General features: G+C 43.1%; 2 protein-coding genes and 1 long non-coding RNA gene across 4 annotated transcripts; 1 reads left to right on the top strand and 2 right to left on the bottom strand.

Moving 5' to 3' along the window:
* Positions 1–177: 177 nt before the first annotated feature.
* On the bottom strand, positions 178–5,532 carry rassf11 (Ras association domain family member 11). Of its 2 annotated transcripts, XM_066703465.1 has the most exons (3): positions 5,287–5,532; positions 2,589–2,777; positions 178–2,388 (listed from the first exon to the last, which is right to left on the bottom strand). In XM_066703465.1, the coding sequence occupies exons 2-3, from the start codon at positions 2,689–2,691 to the stop codon at positions 1,241–1,243; spliced, it is 1,251 nt and encodes a 416-aa protein (XP_066559562.1). In that variant the 5' UTR covers positions 2,692–2,777; positions 5,287–5,532; the 3' UTR covers positions 178–1,240. The 2 variants fall into 2 exon arrangements, with proteins under 2 accessions (XP_066559562.1, XP_066559563.1); XM_066703466.1 differs by lacking the exon at positions 5,287–5,532 and having other exon boundaries at positions 2,589–2,904.
* Positions 5,533–6,104: 572 nt separating this feature from the next.
* On the bottom strand, positions 6,105–13,001 carry LOC136749312 (uncharacterized). Its single transcript, XR_010816733.1, has 3 exons — positions 12,584–13,001; positions 10,452–10,538; positions 6,105–6,668 (listed from the first exon to the last, which is right to left on the bottom strand). It is a non-coding gene; the product is annotated as an uncharacterized LOC136749312 (long non-coding RNA).
* On the top strand, positions 9,175–22,419 carry nras (NRAS proto-oncogene, GTPase). The gene is made up of 6 exons (XM_066703468.1): positions 9,175–9,375; positions 16,274–16,402; positions 16,845–17,023; positions 17,199–17,358; positions 17,518–17,641; positions 18,929–22,419. The coding sequence occupies exons 2-5, from the start codon at positions 16,292–16,294 to the stop codon at positions 17,635–17,637; spliced, it is 570 nt and encodes a 189-aa protein (XP_066559565.1). The 5' UTR covers positions 9,175–9,375; positions 16,274–16,291; the 3' UTR covers positions 17,638–17,641; positions 18,929–22,419.
* The last annotated feature ends 420 nt before the right edge of the window (positions 22,420–22,839 follow it).

Here is a 22,839-nt window from a genome sequence, read left to right on the forward strand (position 1 = left end):
TCTGATGGAGTTGACATCAGAGCACATGAACAAGCTATCCAACCATGCACATAATGTTCTACTCTTTTCTACTAATTACTTTAAAATGACAATTTGAAATTAATGCAACTAATATTGATCCTTATAACTGCAGAATGAGAACTAAATAAGAATTAAATATATCATTATAGTTCATGGTACAGTATGTATATCAAATTGTGCATGAAAACAATAAGGGTGTTCTAAAATATTTTTATAATTGAGGAGATATTTAAATTGAACCATTAATACAGTATGCAAAAACCATTGAACATGAACTGGTGTCCAATGGAATGAACATGATCTGTGCAGCAGAAATGCTAAACACCTCAATCAGGTTTTTTATTTTAATAGCATACATAACCCATCAGCTTGCAAAAGCAATCACTTCACAGGCAAACTGTAAGAGTGTAGGTACTGCTTTGTAAATCTCAAGTTACTGGAAAGGTATGCTCCAGTCTCCCGTTACAGATGCTTGATCCAGTGTTTTTGCAGAAGCACATAAACCAGGGTGAATTGTGCTTACTGCCAACTGCCTCTGGGTTTAAAGTCTCTTGTTGGTTCTGGAATAAACATTAGTGGATGTTTGGTTATGAAAAAGTCTTGTCTTTAATAATTACTAAAAACCAGGATTGACCATTTTATGGACAAGATACAACAGTTGTTTAGTTCCCCAAAGTCAACCAGTGCGGTGTAAATGTAATGTGCGTTCAGGTCCCCATCAATTGTCTGGAAGTTGACTCATTTCTCTTAGGAGATAATATGAACAGACCTTCTCGGGCAAGAGGTGGATTTGTTTTGGATCCACGTGGTAGACTTAGTGTTTGATCTGTAAAAGAATTTCATGCGATCAGTTTATCTTGGATAGGATCAATACCCAATGCAATCTTAATTTGACCAATTAAAAGGTGGGCCTCCCCTATTTTTCCTTTTACAGTGGTGTTCCTGGATAATTCGGGGGTAACAAACAATCCTCCAACGCCCCTCGCTTTCACTGTCTATCTGGATCTTTGCAAATGCCTCTCATAAGCCAGTGCTAAAGGTGTGCTAAAGATTTGTGACACAGAAAGGCAGAGCTGCAAGGCCCAGAGTCTGAGATGAAGTGCTTCGAGTTGGTGTGCAGGAGTCCCACGGTCAAGACGTCAAGCTCTCCGTGTTTCTTCTGTAAGAGAAGGATGGAGTCTGTAATTTCTCTGTTGCGGTCAGTAGAGTTGTCCCTCTTCTACACCCTGGTGCTACCCCATTGTTTATCTTCTTCAGGGTTGGGCACCCCTGAAGCCTGGGCTTTGGACCACCGAGTCAACCACTCCCTCAGCTGCCCTGGGCCGCAACTCGTGTCACTGAACCGATACGGGAAAGGCAAGCTTTTCGGTGTATCGGAAAGAATCTTCCCCCAGGGGGGTGGACCGACCTGCAGTTCCTGGTTGGCCTCTCGCAGGGATTCCTTGGACATGGCAAGGTTGGCCTCTAGCTGGCTCGTCTCCATCCTGCTCAGGGCCAACTCTTCAGACAGCTCGTAGTCCAGGTGGGCTTGGGAATCTCTGGCTATGTCCAGGCCTTGGAGTCGCTTCTTGTACTCCTCCAGCTTCCCCTTACACTCCGACGCTTTCTGCTTCATCTCCAGGAATTGCTCCTGCAGGTCTGTCTCGTAGCCTTCCTCTGCTCTCAGCTCATTCTCCCAGAACTCCAGCTCCTCCGCCTCGGCCTGCTGTGATGCAATGAGCACTTCAAGCTGTTCTGCCTCCTGTCTCAGCTGCTCTTGCTCCTCCAAGGCCTCGATCTGTGCCTCTGTTGTGTCCAACTGGGACTGGAGGGCCATGAGCTGGGTTTGTTGCTGGCTGAGTAGTCTGTGGAGCTCTTCCATCTGTTTCTCCTCTGCATCTTGTCCCGAGATTGGCTCTGCTGTTCTCACTGACTGGTCAGGGGTCTTCTGGAAGAGGAGGATGGGCTCCTGTATTTCTTCATGCTGGCTCAGAGTGGAGTCCCTCTTCCTGTTGTCTTTGTTCTTGCCCCTGACCCTGTGCAGCCTTGTCCTGCTGAAGGACTCAATCCATTCCCTAGCCTCCTCGGCAAATGTAAGCGACTTGCGTTTCGGTTTCTTGTTGTCGGACTGGAGGTCCGTCTTGATGCGGAGCCGGACGAGAGGAGGCAGGCTCTGCCGGTGTGCACTCTGGTCAGCACCCCGTGGCCCCCGCAGCTGAGCACATGACCTCGGCCCGGCTAGAGATGGCCCGTTGTGGTTCAGAATGAGCTGCACCTCGCTGGCCTGCTGCCCGTATTTATTCAAGGACTCCAAGAGCTTCTCGTCGGGGGAGACGTTGCGCTCGAACTCCTTGAACTTTTCTTTCAAAGTATACCGGCCTGGGCGACCTTCAGAAATGGCAGAAACAACAATAAGGAGGGTGGATGTGCATTTGTTTAACTTTTAAACAATGTTTTACATTTATCTATTTAAAAAATATATATATATATATAATCTGAACATTACTACACTTTACAGCACACCTACTGAAATACTTTTCTTTTTCTTGTTTTCTGGATATTGGAACAAATTAAAAAGCATTTCTTACCCATAGCCTGTGCCAGTGCGATGACCACTTCCTGGCAGGTGGTTTTCTCAGATACCCCACAGATCACCCTCTGGACACTTTCAACCCACACCTTCAGCTCCATGCTGCAGCTTTTGGCATTAAGTCCAGATCAGCTCCTTATTAGAGACCTAGGAAATCACTGAGGGAATCTGCCTCTTCGTCTCCAATCTGAAACCATACACAAAGTAAATGCACCAGTAAATTAAATGATTGTTTCCCTTTGACAAACAGCAGTAGTGGCTCACTAAGATATTTGATCAATTGCTATAATTAGCAGCTGAACCTTTTACAGCTGATTCAGATTCTTGGCAACTGCAACTGAGCTCTTTAATGACTGAGACGAATTGCTCCCTTAGTAGTCAAATTGTTTCCTTAATCAGATCTGGTCCACACTAATTCCTTGGTTTTAGAAATCCCTTGGTGTCATTCAATACCTTCCCAGAGTTATAGATGCCAGAACTGTTTTATGGCTGTCCTTACCTCCATTAATAAATGCTTTCTGCCCTACGGTTGTCTAAATGAGCCACTGACACATTATCAATCACTCCCATTATAGGTATTATTAGTTTACCTTCAGCCTAACTGTTTGAATCCATGACACCTCATTATTGAAACAATAGAGCTAAGGGGCAGGTGTGTGTGTGAGGTGTGAACAGTCCGCTGGGAGTTCATCTTGAAACTGAAACAATAGGGTTTCCTGCCTACCTGCCCCCAAAAGGTAGGAAAGTAAATTTGAGATTGCCCTGGCTATTCAGTTCCCGCGTTCAGCAGCTATGAAGACATTGTCTATCAGGATCCATCAAAAGTGTGAAGTGTTTGGACTGCCCTATTAAACAGAGTTCATTGTTAGGCTACAGCATGAGAAGAAGCTACCCTGCAGCCATGAAACCAAGCCAGCTTAAATCTCAGCTTAAAGGCGATTGATACCACCAACAAAAACCTCATTATAATATTACACATTTGCTTGAATGGTTTAATTAGACATGATTTGTATTAGGACATCATGACCAGTAACATTAGGGTTAGTTAGACAACATTGAAAACAATATAATTTATATTATTTAGGCAGATCAAACAGGTGCTGTTGAGCCTATTAATTATGGCCAGGGTTCCCAATACTGGTCCTGTAGGACCCCCTACTCTGCTGGTTTTTGTTCCAACAGATCTCTCAGTTAATTAATTGAACCTTAATAGAAGTAACAATCTGCTTAGACTTAACTTATTAAACACAATTTATAAAGTAATCTATACAATCCTATACTTAACTTAAAACCCCTTACCATTTCAAATAATTTAAAAACTCTGATTCAGGAAGCTATTAGTTCAATGGTTCAATTAAGTGTAGGACCCTGGTGTTATGGTATTGATTTTACTTTGTGTGAGAATTGCATTAAAGATCAAACTTTTGGAACTGTCCACATAAAATAATGCTAAAGTAGACAGGTTTAAAATAATTGCATAACTACAGAGAACGAAGAGGAATTACACCATAGACATTTTACTAACAAATACCCACTGTAATACAACTGTACTGTCGGCTACGTCGTTGTAATGGACCTGCTAGTGCTCACAATGCTTAGTTGACCTTGGGTCCCTGCCCTTACTCATTTTAACACCACAAGTAGCAGTAAATACCTCTTGATTTAGGTATTTGCTAGATCTTTCAAAGCTACAAAAGATAACAATTAACAAAGTCAAAATGACACAAATTGAATTAAGTTGTTTGCGTAACGTTTTCCTTATACTCTGTAAATATTGTTTTCCGTTTTTAGATACAATCAGGGGTTAGTTTGTTTTCCATCCCTTTATCTCTCGGAAATATTTTAGCGCTGGGAGTCTTTCTAGACCAATATTCCCAATTAAAAAGCCTCTCTGGAGACTGCTCACTTCCAGTCCCTGCACTGCATCAAACCCCCAGTGAACAAAATCAAAAGCCTTATCTTCCCCGACAGACACAGTATATTGGACTGGACCGTTTTATCCGTATTTAGTTTAGCTGGACAGTCGGCAGTATGTGAAGATCTGGTCACAGCTGAATTCGTTTCCAGGGGAAATGCCATAGCCAGCCTAGAAATTAAGCTAATTGGTGTTTATCTTTTTGGTTAATCTCTGCGCACTCATCTAAGAAGCTGACTAAACTTCAATTTGGGAAGATGAAAGCACGGGGTTTGTTAACGCTTTGCTTGCCCTCTCTCCACACGGGCTGTTTGAAAAAATATTATTACATTCATATGAAAAGCTAAATGATAATGCATGTAAAACATATTTTAGAAACCGTGTAACATCCAGAAATAGACAAGAGGGCACCGGTTGAAACAGGGATGAGGGCTTCTACTGATTTCCAACAAGTCCAAAAGAGAAATATTGGGTTTCTGTTTCTCAAATGGAAAATTCTGCTTCATCAGGTGTAATACCAAATATAATTAGTTTACCTGTATGCACACACCATGCTACAGTGCATACATAGCATCCTCCAATCACACAAGTCATTAATAATCCTGTATTGTGATGCCTGCCCATCTTCCTGTGTCCCACACTGTTCTTTCCACTGCAGTTCCAACAGGACTGGCTTACTTCCCCCAACAGTTGTTCAAACGAACTACTTTGTCTGGCAATGGCTGTATACAGAGTAGTTTATTTTAAGATCTGCGGTTTGAAGATGATGCATCCGACTTACCAGTGATGTTTTTGATGTCTCCAGATCCCAAACTGTGTCCTTAGCCTCCTGTACCTCTCCTGTGTGGGATGCTCAGTGAGTCCCAGCTGTGCGCTCCTCGGCTCCTATCACTAATAGGAGAAGATGGGTGACACCCTTTTGAGCGCAAACAGCCCATTTTGGGACAGAGCTAAGTGACGTCAGGGGTTCCTATCATAAAGCGTATTTTCTGTCTTGTTGACGGGCTTGGCCTTTTAGTCCCACTGTTACTTTCCCAATTAAAATCAGCCTCTTCATGGTAGCCTAACTGAATCTCCTTTGCTCTCTATGTGTTAATAGTGATACTAAAAGTCCTATTAGCAAAACAACTTCTAATAATTATCTCTGTACCCAATTCAATATTTAGTATTTCACCTAGTCAACAATATTGGATTATTAACGTTAAAGTCATACAGACAAAACACAAAACCACATCATCTATCGAATGAACTGTTATGTTAATAACATTAATAGCATACGGGGTCGTTGGATTACAGGATATTGGACGAAAGTCTACATAGGCTATATTTATATATTTGATATGACACTCCCAGACAACAAACATTAAAGATAAATGTATGTGAATAAAGATGGTATTAATCGATTAGAGATGGTAAATGCTTAATATTACATTGAATTGTTGTATTCTATATTTTCCCGCGAATATCAAAATAAGGTACCTCGTGGACAGGAGTGTATTTATTATTTATTTATTTATAAAGATTAAAATAAAACCCGCCAGTGATGCATAATTACATACTTTTGTACTTAATCGTTTCTTCTTCTTCTTCTTCTTCTTCTTCTTCTTCTTCTTATTACTTTAAAGTCAAAGTGAATCTCAACCCACTACGTCTAAATCAGTAGACCTCAGATTGAACTGGCTTGCCATAAATGTTGACTATATTTGTATTCTCCTATGGTTGCAAACCATCACATTATAATTTCTAAACTTAACCAGTTCGCAAAACAAACCTTTTATTGGGGGGGAAAAATATTCACTGTATTCGTATTTAATATCTGGTTAACGCTCATAGTCTATCTCATATTGGTATCTGACCCCTGTTTCTCACCTGGAGAGCTGTACCAGCACAGTAGCAGACTGCTGCATTAAGTGTAAAAAACAAACAAACAAAAAAAAAACATTACATTGTACTTCCCTATAGATTTAAAATGAATTAACTGAGCTTAACCGAAACCAAATATAAGTAGCAAGTTCTCATGTAGTTGTCCTCTGTACAGAGAGCGAATTCCAATAGAAACGGTCTTGAGCTGAGCTGGGGCGGCAGGACAGAGGAAATCACCGCCCCGCCCGCAGCGCACAGCGCGTCACTGGGGATGAAACTGCAGCCGGCGCTCAGAGAGACCTGCAGAATGGACGGAAACATCACCCATCACTGCAATCAGCAATAATGAAAAACAATAACACTGCTAAAAGCGGACAGCGGTTTCCACACAGAGCCCCTGGGACCAAAGCGGATTCAATTCTCCGCTCAAACTCAGAGAGCAGGATGGCTCAGGGCAGGGTGGGGGTTGTGTATTTCTCATAGTGGCCACAAGAGGGCAGTATTTGCTCTTTACACTGTGCAGAGTCGTGCTGTTGGAGCATCCGAGTCCACACACCTGAACCAGCTGCCAGGCAGCGCGCACAATACACAGCACACTGCACAGCACAATACACAACACACTGCACAGCACAATACACAACACACTGCACAGCACAATACACAACACAATACACAGCACACCGCACAGCACACTGCACAGCACAATACACAACACAATACACAGCACAATACACAGCACACTGCACAGCACAATACACAACACACTGCACAGCACAATACACAACACACTGCACAGCACAATACACAACACAATACACAGCACACCGCACAGCACACTGCACAGCACAATACACAACACACTGCACAGCACAATACACAACACACTGCACAGCACAATACACAACACAATACACAGCACACCGCACAGCACACTGCACAGCACAATACACAACACAATACACAACACACTGCACAGCACACTGCACAGCACAATACACAACACAATACACAACACACTGCACAGCACACTGCACAGCACAATACACAGCACAATACACAACACACTGCACAGCACAATACACAGCACAATACACAGCACACTGCACAGCACAATACACAACACAATACACAACACACTGCACAGCACAATACACAGCACAATACACAACACACTGCACAGCACAATACACAACACAATACACAGCACACCGCACAGCACACTGCACAGCACACTGCACAGCACAATACACAGCACAATACACAACACAATACACAGCACAATACACAGCACAATACACAGCACAATACACAACACACTGCACAGCACAATACACAACACACTGCACAGCACAATACACAACACAATACACAGCACACCGCACAGCACACTGCACAGCACAATACACAACACAATACACAACACACTGCACAGCACACTGCACAGCACAATACACAACACAATACACAACACACTGCACAACACAATACACAACACAATACACAGCACAATACACAACACACTGCACAGCACAATACACAGCACAATACACAGCACACTGCACAGCACAATACACAACACAATACACAACACACTGCACAACACAATACACAACACAATACACAGCACAATACACAACACACTGCACAGCACAATACACAGCACAATACACAGCACACTGCACAGCACAATACACAACACAATACACAACACACTGCACAATACACAACACACTGCACAGCACAATACACAGCACAATACACAGCACACTGCACAGCACAATACACAGCACAATACACAACACACTGCACAACACAATACACAGCACAATACACAGCACACTGCACAACACAATACACAACACAATACACAGCACACTGCACAACACAATACACAACACACAGCACAATACACAACACACTGCACAGCACAATACACAGCACACTGACCAGTGACTGACCACCGAGGCTGCAGAGACAACGCATAAGCGCGTCTTCAATTAAATAAATATACGTATTCATCATAAAACAAAATAATTATAATCTAGGTATGAGTAACAGGTTTTCAAACTGAAAGGAAAACAGTACTAGTCAAGAAGAGATGAACAATATCTCAATTTGCATTGACCCCAGCCTATTTAAAATAATTATTTTAGTTTTTATAGGCTTTTCAAGTAGTATAGTACTGCCGTGCTAACACACCACATTGCCACAACGTTGTAGCGGCGTAATTTACGTTATATTACGGTACTTGTGTGCAGGGTGGTGCCGTTTAAAATAACTTTTCAAATTAGATTAGATTTGTAGCGTATATATATATTCAGTTATGTTTTACATATAATATGATCTTAATGTATTGCCTTTGCATCTAATTATATGAGCAACACTCACTAAGGTATTGATCTTTACGTTTCGTCATTGTTGCGTCCTATAACCGAAAGACAGTAATAGACATTAGACCGGAGATTACATTTATTTATTTATTTGGTAATTTGTTTATTTGTTTGATAGTTGTTTTATATTAGTAAACCCCTTCTAAAAGCGACATTTTGCTCTGTTTTAGTGGGGGAATATCTGGACAAAAAAATACAAGACCCACAATCCTCTGCGCCGAAAGACCTACAAATCCAACGTGATGCCGAAATGGATTTAAAACAAATGTATTAACATTCAACACACAGTTACGTTTAAAACGGTAATGAACTCATCGAACTGGAAACAAAACCGAAAATAACCAGACTTTTTGTTTGTATTATCCGGCGGCATTGTGGCGGACAGCTAAAGCCGGGGTCCTGACGTCCCTGGTGATGCCAGACTCTGGGTGTGACCACGGGAGGCAGGAAGTTTCATTAAACAGCCAAACTCGCCAGGATTTCAAGAGTTTAATTGCTGTATTATAACAGATCAAAATGCTGGTTTTGCCTTTCATTTGCACCATGTCCAGTCGTAATTAATCTGCGCCTGTTTCTACCAGAAGTTATATCCCGGCAGTGGAAACCGCATCTGAAAGGTGAGTTTTAACAAGTCTCGTTTGGGGTAGATGTGTCTTTCCGTTTCGTCATGTTGGTTATTTGCAGAGACTCTTCGCTTCATTGCAGCTGAAACCACTTATTATGTGCATTTTAAGTAGCAGAACAACCCCCCCATCATGCCGTGTTAGTCTTTCCTGCACTCTCACTGCTATAGCGCCCTGTTTCTGTGCCGGGACATCCTCGCAGGGAAATGCACAGAAAACCGTGTTAGAGTGGAATTGAATTGAATTAAATTAAATATTGATCAGCCCTGGACATGAAACAGTCCTCTGGATATTGTTTAGTAACAAATAGAGGAAGCAGGTGTCCGGGGATAGCTTAACCTTAGCCAATTAAGAGCTCTGCCTTGGTCTGTCTGCCCCACACCACACAGACACACATATACATGCATACATACATGCATACATGCATACACACACATATACATACATACACACACATATACACACACACACCCACAGAGTCTCTCTAGACACAGTGTTGTAGTTCACTTTCAGTTGATGTGGTCTGTGTCAATATTTACTATCTTGTCTTGGTTCTTTTTTATTTTTTAGGTCTGCGTACTTGTCAGTTTATTTAACTGAACATTGCCAACAATGTAATGCTTTATTTTCTGATGTATGTGTATCAGTATTGAGTGAAGTGTTTCACTGGGGAATCTGCAAGCTGGCAGTTATTGCCAACCAACTCTAACACAGAATCGGAATAAAGGTCCAGAAAACTAGAATCGTATTCATGGAATACAGTTTTAATCGAGGATATGTGAGGTATGTGAAGGAAAGGACTGTATTCATATACTTAAAAAATAATATTCTTCATATAAGTTCTCCATGATAGGAATTCTGTGAATCTGATATATTCTGAATATAAGTATATTTTACATATTGTCTCCATAATAAACAGACCAAGTGATTCCAGTATTTCCTCCAGAAATCCTAACAACCTAGTTTTCAAAATCTATGATGTCTGCCTCCATTAAAATTCAGTTTTGATGTAGGTACTGGCTGCCTCCTTTAAAATATGGTTTTAATCTTGTAGTTATCTTTGCACATACCAGAAGAAATTTGTTTCAGGGTTTGTCCTCGTTTTTCTGCATGAACATTGCATTTCAGTTTTTCTTCTCTGTGGGCGTCTTAATTACCTGTTGAAAGATAATGGATATAAATTACATTTTTTACTTTAGGCCTAAATGGAAAATTATCTCAAGGATTATGTGGTTTGTTTAGAATTCTCCTGGTGCATGTCCTAACACTTTCTTCTCAGTTTGAAAAATGAGAACTTTAGCCAATTTAATACATTAGCCATTTAGGCCTCTACAATAATAAGTCTATTATTGGGCTCTTTGTCTATGTAATCTAATTGTTGCCCAGTCTTGCCACAATTTCATAATTGTACCTAAGATGATGAATTTGCAGAATTAAATCGAGTGCAGTTTCGCCAAAAACTGTTTTATGGCAGGAGTACACCTAACTAGGTGGAAAACCATTTTAAACGTTATATGTGATTGGTTATTTACATCCACTATAAGTCAGTTATTTTATGTTGTTTCTTATTCCACATATTGTGATCCACATTCAGTGTGATTTTGTAGCATAGTCTAAGCAAAGAAAACACAATCCAGGAGAAATATGCTCGGAATCAACAGCCCAGAACAGCGCAGAAATTGAAAAATGAAATGGTTGAGAAGCTAATGTTATTGAACTGTTTGAAATACACAATGTATAACAAAGTGCCCATTAACCTTTGAGTGACACTGATTGGCTTCCTGCCCACATCTTCTGTCAATATGTTCTGAGAACTGGTTTCAGACCCGGATTTATTTCTCAAATAATTGTGTTAGTCAACATTATATTTAAAAAAATAACACAGAATGTAAAATAGGATATAGTTAATATAAATTTGAAATGCAGCATTCAATGTCTCTTCAGTTTTCAAGACCGTTCTCTTCACTGTAACGAGTGTTACTTATTCAGAGCATTATAGTGTAGTTTTAATTATAAATTCAAACTCAATGAAAATTGAGGCTAGTCTGTGTTTTTAGTAGGCCTTCATGAAAACAGTCTAATCTTCCACAAGATGGCGCCAGATTTTTCTTTCCACATACTGGCAAAACTAGTCTGATTTTCTTCTCATGCTCCAGACTTGGAGGCTGTAATCAAAAGAGCTGGTTGTGCTGCACAAAAAAGTAATATGTAAATATTTACTGTCCCAATACTTTGACTTGTTTTGCCAAGATATTTACACCGCAGTAACCCCAAAACTTTAAATCTAGCTCGGATGGATGCAGATCACTTTGAATGTTAGTGGTTCTGCTCAAAACTTCAACCTTTGACCCCGTATAATATCTGAACCGCTGATCCTGCTACGCTCTTTGTAATGTGGAGATGTCCCATTATACCTGCCCCTCTGACGCACACCCTCACTACACAGTTGAATTAAAAATCAGTTTCTGACAAGGTGGGGTGTTAAAATGGCCCTTGGATGCCCTGATTTGTTGAAGAATGAGCCCAGAAAGTCCTGAGCACAATGGAGAGCAGTGATTGAAAGTTTCACAAAATTGGCATCAGCATGTGAAACCATGTAGTGGTAAATTGCTTTGTATTAAAATACCTCACGATCCCTCCTTTCTCAGATGTATAAAGAGGGAAGGTAATGTGAGACATGAGTACAGCAGTACTGGCTCTGTCGCCCTTTCCACACTAAATACATCCCCACACTGTAAGAAATACATGACCACTGTCTGCAGGATACATGACATTCGACATCACGAGGGGGCAGAATTAAACAAACCGCTGGTGTGAGTGTCTCCACAGATTTCGGTTTAGTCGTTATTTAGTAGTTTGCTGCTTGTGTGTCACCCTGCACATTGTTGGAACTGGGCAGGACAGGCATCAAAAAGCAGGGAAATTCAGAGTAACTGCCTTTTACAGACAAAAGGATCTTCTTGCTTGAGCATGTCTTTGGACATCACAGCCTAAACATGCCCTCATAGTTCCCACGACATGCTTCTCCCGTGTGGACAGTGCTCTGCCTCCTTACCTCCTGTATCAAAAAATATATATAGGTCACTGTGTTACTGAGTACAGGCACAGACTTGATCTGAGCGGAGCAGTGTTTCTCTGTGAGTATCTGACGCATCTTCCCAGTTTTAGTGGTGACTACCTCATGAGAGAGACTAATACTTACAGGTGCTGTGGTCTTGCTTAAGTGGGGCACTACTGTTCACTATTGGTGTCATGCTGCATTAGTGCCAGTGGTGAGTCATTTGTAACACAGCTAGGTGAAAGAGACGTGGACCGCTGGGCATGTCAACTGCTACAGGTTTCACCAAGGTTTTCTCACTTCTTGATGTTTGCCTCTGGATTTTTCTGGAAGTTGTCCAGAAAACGGCATGGTTTGAATAAGACCTCCATGGATGGACATCCAAGCAAGCAGGCTTGTAAGGATCTACGTTTTATTTGGCTTAAAAAGCAGTTAATGTGCGTCTCCCCCTCGCTCCATTGTCTTCATATCTTCAGTGGTGGATACTTTGAAAGGCAGAACTTTCTTCAAAAAGCTTGAGTCCTCTTGTACTAGTATCCATTGATACTGTTGATTACATTGATCTGGCCCATACTATAGTCGCTTCATTTCTGCCCCACGTCAAGGTTTGCAGTGGTTGGACTTCATAATGACTAATGACTGTTGGCCAATACTTCATTTTCACCCCCCTCTCATTTAGATTAATTACAACATCCCTCAAAATGTACTCACATTCTGAGGTTGTGGACTTGAGGTGGAGGGACACTGTGTACTGACCTAAAATACTCCTGAAGTGAGTGTAGAGGACATGGTTCATGAGGGACTTCATGTGCACTGTGGGTGTTTGGGGTAAATGCTCCATTGAAGCTAAATAAGGCAAGGAGAGAGTTTAAAAATCCTTCCCCCTGAATGCTCATTACCCGAGTCACACCAGGTAGCAAGTGAAACATGGATCAAAAAGATGTTTATAAAATAAAAATCATTAAGACATGCTGTGAGAGAGATTTGACCCAAGTTCCCACAGGGAAAGTGTAGTCAAAACAAGATCTCGTGTGCTTAAATGATTCCACCTGCAGTGGATTTGGAGATAGACTGATTAGTCAGAGAAGAAAATAGCTAGAAGTTATACTTGCAGGCTACAGAAGGCAGACCTGCTAGTGAATTGTTTGCTTCTTAGATAAACAAACTGATCACTAGAGTTGTGGAAAAAAACAAATGACTTAGGCCTATTTGTGTTACAACAGAACAAAAACACAGATCTCAACTTACATCTAAAAACCAAAAGCAAAAAACAACCCTTATTATAGGTATTAAATAGACCTTTAGAAAAATAAGAACAAATCGGCAAACCTTTTAAGGCATTGGATGAATAAGCAAACAGTCATAGGCTAGATACAGTATGCTAAATTGGGCTATCAGTTCAACAGGAAGAGATTGAAGATTTAAAGACGCACTTATGCAGATTCCAGGCCAGACTTAAAGTAATTGCATTACTGTCAGAGAATTGGAAATGACAAGTACTTATACAATAGTGCTGAAAGTTATAGCCAAGGTAGAACGGTTTTGCTTTTCCTAAAGAACCTCACTGAAATGCAATAATCGCTTTAACATGTGGAATTGCCCGTGTGACATTATACATCTGAAATTGAAAACGGGCATTTGTGCAAAGGTGTGCTTTTTTGCAGCCTACTAGACAGCACTGGGTGACACAAGGAAAGGTTTTGTGAACATTGGCCGCTGACATATGTAGTGAAGAAAGTGCAGGGTTTAATTGGCTCCCGGTTATTTTATTACGTTTGATTGAATTTCGGGTTGCTTGGCTTTGGCCCCCAGTGAGTGACAGGGCCCAGCTGTAGTGGCTCTTTGCTGCCTGTCCTGTATTACCCAAGGCCTTGCGGTCAGTCGAAGCCCCACCCGCCAGTTTCACGGTCACTCAATCTCTCACAGGAGTGCAGAGTCAGCCTGGGCAGCAGCAATGTGGCAGCTTCACCTCAGTTGCTAATGTAATGGGATCTTTGTACGGCCCGCGGACTGGGCCAAGCCACGCAAGCCTCTGAGCCTGCTCTGTCTGAAGCCTATTAAAATGAGGGAACTTTGACATTCAGCGCAGCAGACGGGTGTGTTTCAGAGTGAGACGCAAATAGATTTTGATGCCCCCCCCTCTGTAATGAAGAGGTCTTTTCAGTCGTCTGCACTCTGCGGGAGCGAGGGCGAGTCTGTCAAGCTGCGAGATCCTCTTCACTCGCACATCTTATGCAATAGGGAGAACATGTAACAAGGCGTGCTGTTGCCAGCTGCGGCCTAGTTTGTGTGCAGACATTAGTAAGAATCTTTCAGACTGAATGTATAAAGAGCCAAGCATCCGATGAGTAGGGCAGAAAGGTGCGAAAGTTCATCGGGAATTGGAAGGCTCATTAAAACATCACTTGATTCTATGTACAAGAAATGAAGTGGGTAAAAATGAGACGCTGGGTGTTTTCTGCCGTTTTTGTCTTAACAACTATATCGACTGCACTACCAAAAGAGCAACATCTTGAGAAACTTTCAAATACCGCAGTAAATGCAGAACTTGTCCTTTGACTTGTGCTTTTGCCTGTGTTATGGTGTAAGCTGTTAACTCTTATTATATGCATTTAAACTGCAAGTACAGTCATTTTTAACAGGAAATTTGAGGTTGAGATGAAAAGCAGTTATCGGCAAGTAGATATCCAAACAACAATCAATCGGATGTCTTGTAGCTGATGCCATGGCCTGATAGGGTTGGAGTGCTGTAGTAAACCTGCACTGAGCTGGAGGAGGTTCTGGGTAGGAGGCTAGCTCTCCACTTCTCTAATGGCCCCAACACATAGTTCAAATTAAATGTCAAACTACTATACTTTCCTCATTTTCCAAGCATGATGAAACAGAGTTCACATGCCTTCAATCTTCAATTGCAGAACTGGTACTGTATTTGGTACTCTGTTGCTATTCTGCAGTTATGGAAACATTGGGTCTTTTATAGCTTCAACTTTACTGTGTCCATTTGATTAACTACGTTGCTTCATATTCATTAATATTATAGGCCTTGTGCATTTTATAAATTAAACAGAAGTGCTTTTAATAGATTAACGTTTCCCTAAGATAATGCCTTTTAATCATGCAATGTCTATTCTGTAGTCTTGCTTGGACTCTCCTGCACTCCTGCTTTGAGCCTCGAACACTGGCTCCTGACAGACCCCTGTACTGTCACTCTCTCCACATGGTCTACAGACTGATATCTGTGCTCTGTGGTATATATTCACCTCGGTCACTGCTATTGTTAGTTTTCTAGCAGCCCCACTTGGTTAATTAAGGTCTTCTCAAAAGTTAATAAGGAACCATGAGGCCACGATTCCACACAAACTTCTGCTTTCTGTGTCTAGTTCGTCTGAGCTATGGCATCACAGCGTTTGCTTTCACTTAATAAATCCAGTGTTGCCTTCTGTCACTCATTTTTTGTCACACCATAGAACTTTTTTTTGTATCTAAAAAAATTGCACAGTTGGGATTAACTCAGTAAACGCTCACAGGAAATGGTAAAAGGTAGGACATTCTCTTGCAAATGGAATCATGAGGCCAGTTATTATATTTGCAGTTAACAGTGTATTAGAAGGGTGTTTAATTCTCAATACGTGTCAGTCCTCTGACTCTCGGGTGTTTTCCAGTGCGCCTGCGACGCACTCTTGGATGTTCATGGTGTATTGTGTTCCTTGAGACTCTACAGTGGCATATCTGAGAGTTTCAAACACAACCCCACCCCCCCTATCCGTTTCAGTTTATTTTGTGTGTGGAGTGCTTCGTGTTTAATGCCTGCTCTTCTGCTTTCCTCTTGTGCAGGACAGGGCGCTGTGTGAAATGACAGAGTATAAACTGGTGGTAGTTGGAGCTGGAGGAGTGGGAAAAAGTGCCTTGACCATCCAGCTCATTCAGAACCACTTTGTAGATGAGTATGACCCCACCATTGAGGTAAGTACTCACTGTTCATAACTGTTTCTCCTCATGACTGCAAAACATGTGTCCCCCTCCCCCAATGAAACAGGATCCCAGTGTAGGCTTCGCTTTATTGTCTGAAAGGCACCATGTTGAAATCTTCCTACCATTATCTCTCTAATAGGAAGTTGGGTCATAAATCCAGACCGGCTTCACCTTTCAAATGCAGCTTCACTTCCCTGCTGTGCGGCGCAGCAGTGGACAGGAGCCTCAACACAGATCAGTGTCCCTCATCTCATTTCCCCACACACTTCTCGCCCAGCTGGCCTCACAGTAGAGTTATTGGGTGGGCAGTCCAAGGGATCCAGCCTCTGGCCTTAAAAGTTGCCTGGTCAGCGGCTCCTCTGACGTCATGCCCTGATCCCGTTGGGGACTGGCCGTGCGAGGGAGCTGAGCCTGTCCTCTGTGCCCCCTGCAGGACTCCTACAGGAAGCAGGTGGTGATTGATGGGGAAACATGTCTGCTGGACATCCTGGACACTGCTGGGCAGGAGGAGTACAGTGCCATGAGGGACCAGTACATGCGCACTGGGGAGGGTTTCCTCTGCGTCTTCGCTATCAACAACAGCAAGTCTTTCGCCGACATCCATCTGTACAGGTGAGGGCCGGGGGACACTCTGTAGGGAAACTCAACACCCGTATCACTACACACAATCCATCTTGGGTTTTTATTTCATTGCTGAGCTTGTTTACCATGTTGATAATCGATTATTTGAATCTCCCTTGCGATCCACTGCTCGGGCTGACTGTTGTTTCCCGACCTTGTCTCCCAGAGAGCAGATCAAGAGGGTGAAGGACTCCGATGATGTGCCTATGGTGCTGGTGGGCAACAAGTGTGACCTCCCGTCCCGGACCGTGGACACGAAGCAGGCGCAGGAGCTGGCTCGGAGCTACGGCATTGAGTTCGTGGAGACTTCCGCCAAAACCAGACAGGTAGAGTGGCGTCGGCGGTGTGTCTGTGTCATGCAGAAGTAATGTTGTTGCGTTCATCCTGCGCGCTTACAGGGGTCACGGTAATTCCTGTGCTTCTCAATCAACTGGAAAGCCCAGTTCTAAGCCATCTAAGACCCTTGTTTGTCTGTCTGTGTCCAGGGTGTCGAGGACGCTTTCTACACATTGGTGCGGGAGATCCGGCATTACCGCATGAAGAAGCTCAACAGTCGGGAGGACCGAAAGCAGGGCTGCATGGGAGTGTCCTGCTGTGTCATGTGAGCCGGTGAGTCCACAGATCATGTGCTGTGTAGCAGGTTTTTATTCGTTGGGCCTTATACACCGATCAGCCATAACATTATGACCACTGACAGGTGAAGTGAATAATACTGATAATCTCGTTATCATGGCACCTGTCAGTGGGTGGGATATATTAGGCAGCAAGTGAACATTTTGTCCTCTAAGTTGATGTGTTAGAAGCAGGAAAAATGGGCAAGCGTAAGGATCTGAGCGACTTTGACAAGCACCACATTGTGATGGCTAGATGACTGGGTCAGAGCATCTCCAAAACTGTAGCTCTTGTGGGGTGTTCCCGGTCTGCAGTGGTCAGTACCTATCAGAAGTGGTCCAAGGAAGGAAAAGCGGTGAACCGGCGACAGGGTCATGGGCGGCCAAGGCTCATTGATGCACGTGGGGAGCGAAGGCTGGCCCGTGTGGTCTGATCCAACAGACGAGCTACTATAGCTCAAATTGCTGAAAAACTTAATGCTGGTTCTGATAGAAAGGTGTGAGAACACACAGTGCATCGCAGTTTGTTGCGTATGGGGCTGCGTAGCCACAGACCAGTCAGGGTGCCCATGCTGACCCCTGTCCACTGCTGAAAGCGCCTACAATGGGCTCGTGAGCATCAGAACTGGACCACGGAGCAATGGAAGAAGGTGGCCTGGTCTGATGAATCACGAGTTCAAGGTGTTGACTTGGCCTCCAAATTCCCCAGATCTCAATCCAATCAAGCATCTGTGGGATGTGCTGGTCAAACAAGTCCGATCCATGGAGGCCCCACCTCGCAACTTACAGGACTTAAAGGATCTGCTGCTAAAGTCTTGGTGCCAGATACCACAGCACACCTTCAGAGGTCTAGTGGAGTCCATGCCTCGACGGGTCAGTGCTGTTTTGGTGGCAAAAGGGGGACCTACACAATATTAGGCAGGTGGTCATAATGTTATGGCTGATCGGTGTATATATACACACACACACTATATATTACATAAGATAACCTATCAGAAAATGGCACAGAGTTTGAACAGCAAACGGGTGGGTAGAATAAGAAATGCATGCAGGTGTATCACGTGGGTGCAGGAAATGCAAGATGGCATTCAGAGAGAGCAGTAGTAGTAACTTACTGCAAATTTTACATCTGAAACAAAAAACTACAACCAAAGACAAGACTCACATTTCAAAATGCTTTACCGAATTCTCAGGGAAACAGAATGTCTTGCTCTGTCTGGTTCAGACCTGAGCTGCCAATGGTTCCTCTGTCTCGTTTCACTTCCTGTTGTGCTCTCCTCTCCAGGGCTGTGGCCGCTGCCTCGCCCCCTGCAGGCCGGGCGGGAGTGGTGCGCAGGGAGCAGGGTGCCAGCCAGCCGGGGCGGAGCGGGGCGGAGCGGGGCGGAGCGGTGCGCAGCGACGGAGGAAGGGGCGACGCTTTGGGTGGCTGGACAGGCACGTCCTCCTCCTTGGAGGGGAGGCTCTCGGTCTGGTGTTCCCATCAGCGGATCGGTGCAGGTCCTGTTCTCGTCCTCCCGAGGCTCCGTAAACCTGCTTGCTCCCAGTTGTCCTTTTCAGTTGATGGGTTCACCGCACTCTGAAGCCCGGTCATCTCTCACAATCCCACAAGCTCTGCACTGCTGGACTGGACACAGCGCTGTGCATCAGATCCAGTGTTGACCAAGAGGAGCGTCATTGGATTTCAGCTCTAATTATCAAATTTTTGCTCCGTCTCCGCAGCGTGTTCAGTTATTGACAGACTGGCGACGTCTTGAGGTTTTTGTCAGCAATCTTTATTTCAAATCAGTTAAGGGAGTTCTTATTCTGAGATCATCTTCACCTCTAGTGCAGATTACTTTTTAATTTGTTTTGTTAAAGGCACACCATAATTGAGATGCCTTTGCCTTAAAGTCGATTTTAAAACTGTTAAAGATATCTTATTGGGCATTTCTCTGTAATCTTCAGAACATGGGGCAATGCCAGCAAGACCTGTATTTTATATTTAGTGACTGTTTGCATATTTAACTAGACCTCAAAGACTACTAGATATTTTATACTTAAGTCAACATAAGGGTGTTTGTGCTGCAGATGTGAGATGCTCTCCATCAGTGTTGGAAAACCTGCCAAGGGAATAAAACTAACCCAGTCGGCTGACTTATGGCAGCTCCGGCATTCCAGACGTCAGGGTCTATTTCACAGTTGTAAACAACAGTGAGTCTAAATATACCTGCTCAGATCTTATTTATTTTTAATGTGGAATGATTTTTACTTTTTAAACCTATCGTCTGTCGTTTGCATTTCGGTTCCCAGTATGTCCCCTGGTACCAGCACGGGATGCAAAGGCGCCCTGCTTCCTATCCCAGAGTGAGCGTGCTCTTTCCCTGCTCCGCGCGGCACAAACATCTGCCAGTAGCCACAAGACGTCAGCTTTGCAAACCCGTTGCACCCCATCTTGCATCCGACAGTGTCATTAATGGATCACTTTCTGCCCCATGGGAAGGAAGCCCAACCTGCTTAGAAGGAGATTAGCAGTGTCCCTCAACAGATGCCTTTACCTGCCGCCGAGTAAGCAGCGCGTCAGACCTCCACCCCGCAGTGGTGTCACAGCAGTGTGTCTCTCGCCTTCCCCTGGTGTTGGGCTTCCTGATCACCCGAGCACGACCACACTGGAAGTTCTCAACACTGTTCATGTGTCCAGGCATGGCACAGCGGATCTGAAGGCCGGGATGCCTCTTGTGAAGGTGAACCTTTCCATACGCCACTGAAGGGACCAGTTTAACCCCTCGTACGCCACCTCCCACTGACGGATAGAGCGCCTTGAAACACGACCTGATGGAACAGAAGCTCCTCGCCACATACAGTGATGTTCCCAGAATTTGCTCTGATGGACTTGGGCTTGCCCTTTCGGTGGAAGGGTCTTTTACCTTTATTTTATTTGTTTATGAAGCACCTGCCTGGACATTGATGGAGGTCTTCAAACAGTTTTCTTTCACGGTTTATTTTCCTTTATGTACTGGATAGAACTGGTCATTTGAGTGCCCGTTTAACAGCATTGTTTCGTGTGTGTGGGTGCGTGTGTGTGTTTTTTTTTTTTTTTTTTTAATATTTTATTATTTACAATATCTAGATCAGTGCCGTCGAGTCTCAATGTGCATGCCTCCCCAGAGAGAGTGCTATATAACACATGCCAGACCTTGCGTTCCAAGGGAATCTGAAATGCTTCAGCCTGGGGTTTATATATTAGGGGGGTCTCCCAGTCCTGTAATTCTCCTGAAAAGCCTAGAGATACCATCCATCCTCACATTACACACTCCTTGCAGAAATGCATTCCAAGGCACATGTATCACCATTACTACTGCTTTGCCATGTGACTTAATGTGTGAATTCATGCATTGTTCAGCTTAAATGTGTATTTCATTTAAACGTACATCATCGTACAAGGACAGTGATGTTGGGAGTATGTGTGGACCCCATGCACTTAGGAGTTCAAGCCACAGACACTGTAAATCTCCTAGCAGGCCTGCTGTGAACAGAGTCCATGCAAACTGATCACAGCTTCATCACAGCTATTGTACAGACACATCACTACATCATATAAGTGCATTGCAAGCTGAAAACTACTGCACAGACAGGAAAGCTATAGTATTAAGTAGCTAAGTGAGGAAAATGCTCTTTCTCTTTCATGAAGTGTATTTCAGTCACTGAAAGAGAAATGTATTCAGCAATATGAGGCCAGTTCTAAAGGTGGTATTTTAACCTTGTCCCCAGTATTGTCTAAATTCAGGATTATATGGTTTTGATAGACAGGATTTCCTTCAGAGGCAAATCTTATTCTGCTGACAGTATTTCAGTGTCATCTTCTGGCAGTGCACTGAGGAACAGACAAAGCACAAAGGGCCGCACTGACGGTGGTCCTTCAAGGAGATACAGCTGTCTGGGCCTAAATTTCTGTTGTATTATGTGGAATCCACACCGTGGCGCTGACTTTTTTTTTTTCTCTTCCCTTGTGTGGATTCATCAAATTGGTGGAAGGGGAGGTTTGACTTGACTTGATTTTACTGATAATGCACAGTGATTTACGATTACAAATTAGATGCTCTCAATACATTAAGTGACACGGAAGGCAGTCGCCTGGTTTGCGATGAAAAGATTATAAAACGCTGCTGATCTGTTCAGAGCTTTGGACCAGGCCCGTGTGTGTCTGTGCCTTTAGGAATGTGCATAAACTTCTGCATCCCAAGTCACTGTCATTATGTCGTACTGCAGTTTGCCTTTTAATGTACTGCAGATTTGTACAGCACACTGGAGACACTTGTCTGAATCCTACCATTGGGGTCATGGTGTTAAAGGGAATGTCCGATATCCTACAAGGCAAGATGCTCCATTGTTCTTAAAGGAAAGGATGGATAGTTTAGGCCAAGTGCTTTCCCCACAGTTACCTCTGTCTCGGACTTGGTATTTCCTGGTTGCCTTGTTTTGCCGTGTCACGAAGGTAACCTCTTCAGTTGTGTAACTCTGCTGTACCACACTGCTTTTATACAGTATAATGAGCACCTACTGTAATTCAAAGGGAGTGAATCTACTGACACACACAGGCCGAGTGGACTATCGCAAGGGCTACGTTGGATTTGGGAATCGCTCATTTCAACGTTTTGCCGCTGTAGAATGTTTTTAAAAGTTGTATCAACGTGTGCTTGCATTGGTTGTGATGTGTAATTATGACCTGGACATTTGTATTATGCTTGTATTATAATGACAACTTAACACTTTATTAGTAAATTAATTTTAAGAAAATGATTCCGCTGTTTTCTTCAACCATAGAGGGTGGCTACTAGATTAGGGGTTTGAATGTGGTTTTGTACTGTGAAGTAATGAATAATACTGAACAAACAAACAATTGGTTAAATGCACATAAAAGATATCTTGATTTGTGTGCCTAACAATACAAAAAGTAGGGAAGGTGACATTGTTAATGCTGATTGGCTGGGGATGTGTTGTATTTTATGTTTACACTGCACAACATTATAAACTAAATTACAAATTATGCAATCGTTTTTATGATTTTATGAGTTACAGTTCATACAAGGAAATGAATTTATTTCAATGCACTAATCTATTGATTTAAAATCAAGTTTTGAGGGAGTGTGTGGTTGGTATGCTGACTGCAAGAATGTCCACCAGAGCTGCAGTCAGGTTCAGACCCTGGTAAGGATGATG

The sequence above is a fragment of the Amia ocellicauda genome, chromosome 5, assembly GCF_036373705.1.
Source record: "Amia ocellicauda isolate fAmiCal2 chromosome 5, fAmiCal2.hap1, whole genome shotgun sequence".
Taxonomy (NCBI): domain Eukaryota; kingdom Metazoa; phylum Chordata; class Actinopteri; order Amiiformes; family Amiidae; genus Amia; species Amia ocellicauda.

Bases quoted from the DNA above. Each gene is read 5' to 3' on its own strand.
- rassf11 (XM_066703465.1), bottom strand. From the start codon at position 2,691: ATGGAGCTGAAGGTGTGGGTTGAAAGTGTCCAGAGGGTGATCTGTGGG. The intron at 2,389-2,588 runs GTAAGAAATGCT...CCATTTCTGAAG, and splicing joins CGCACTGGCACAGGCTATGG to GTCGCCCAGGCCGGTATACT.
- nras (XM_066703468.1), top strand. From the start codon at position 16,292: ATGACAGAGTATAAACTGGTGGTAGTTGGAGCTGGAGGAGTGGGAAAA. The intron at 16,403-16,844 runs GTAAGTACTCAC...TGCCCCCTGCAG, and splicing joins AGTATGACCCCACCATTGAG to GACTCCTACAGGAAGCAGGT. The intron at 17,359-17,517 runs GTAGAGTGGCGT...GTCTGTGTCCAG, and splicing joins CTTCCGCCAAAACCAGACAG to GGTGTCGAGGACGCTTTCTA.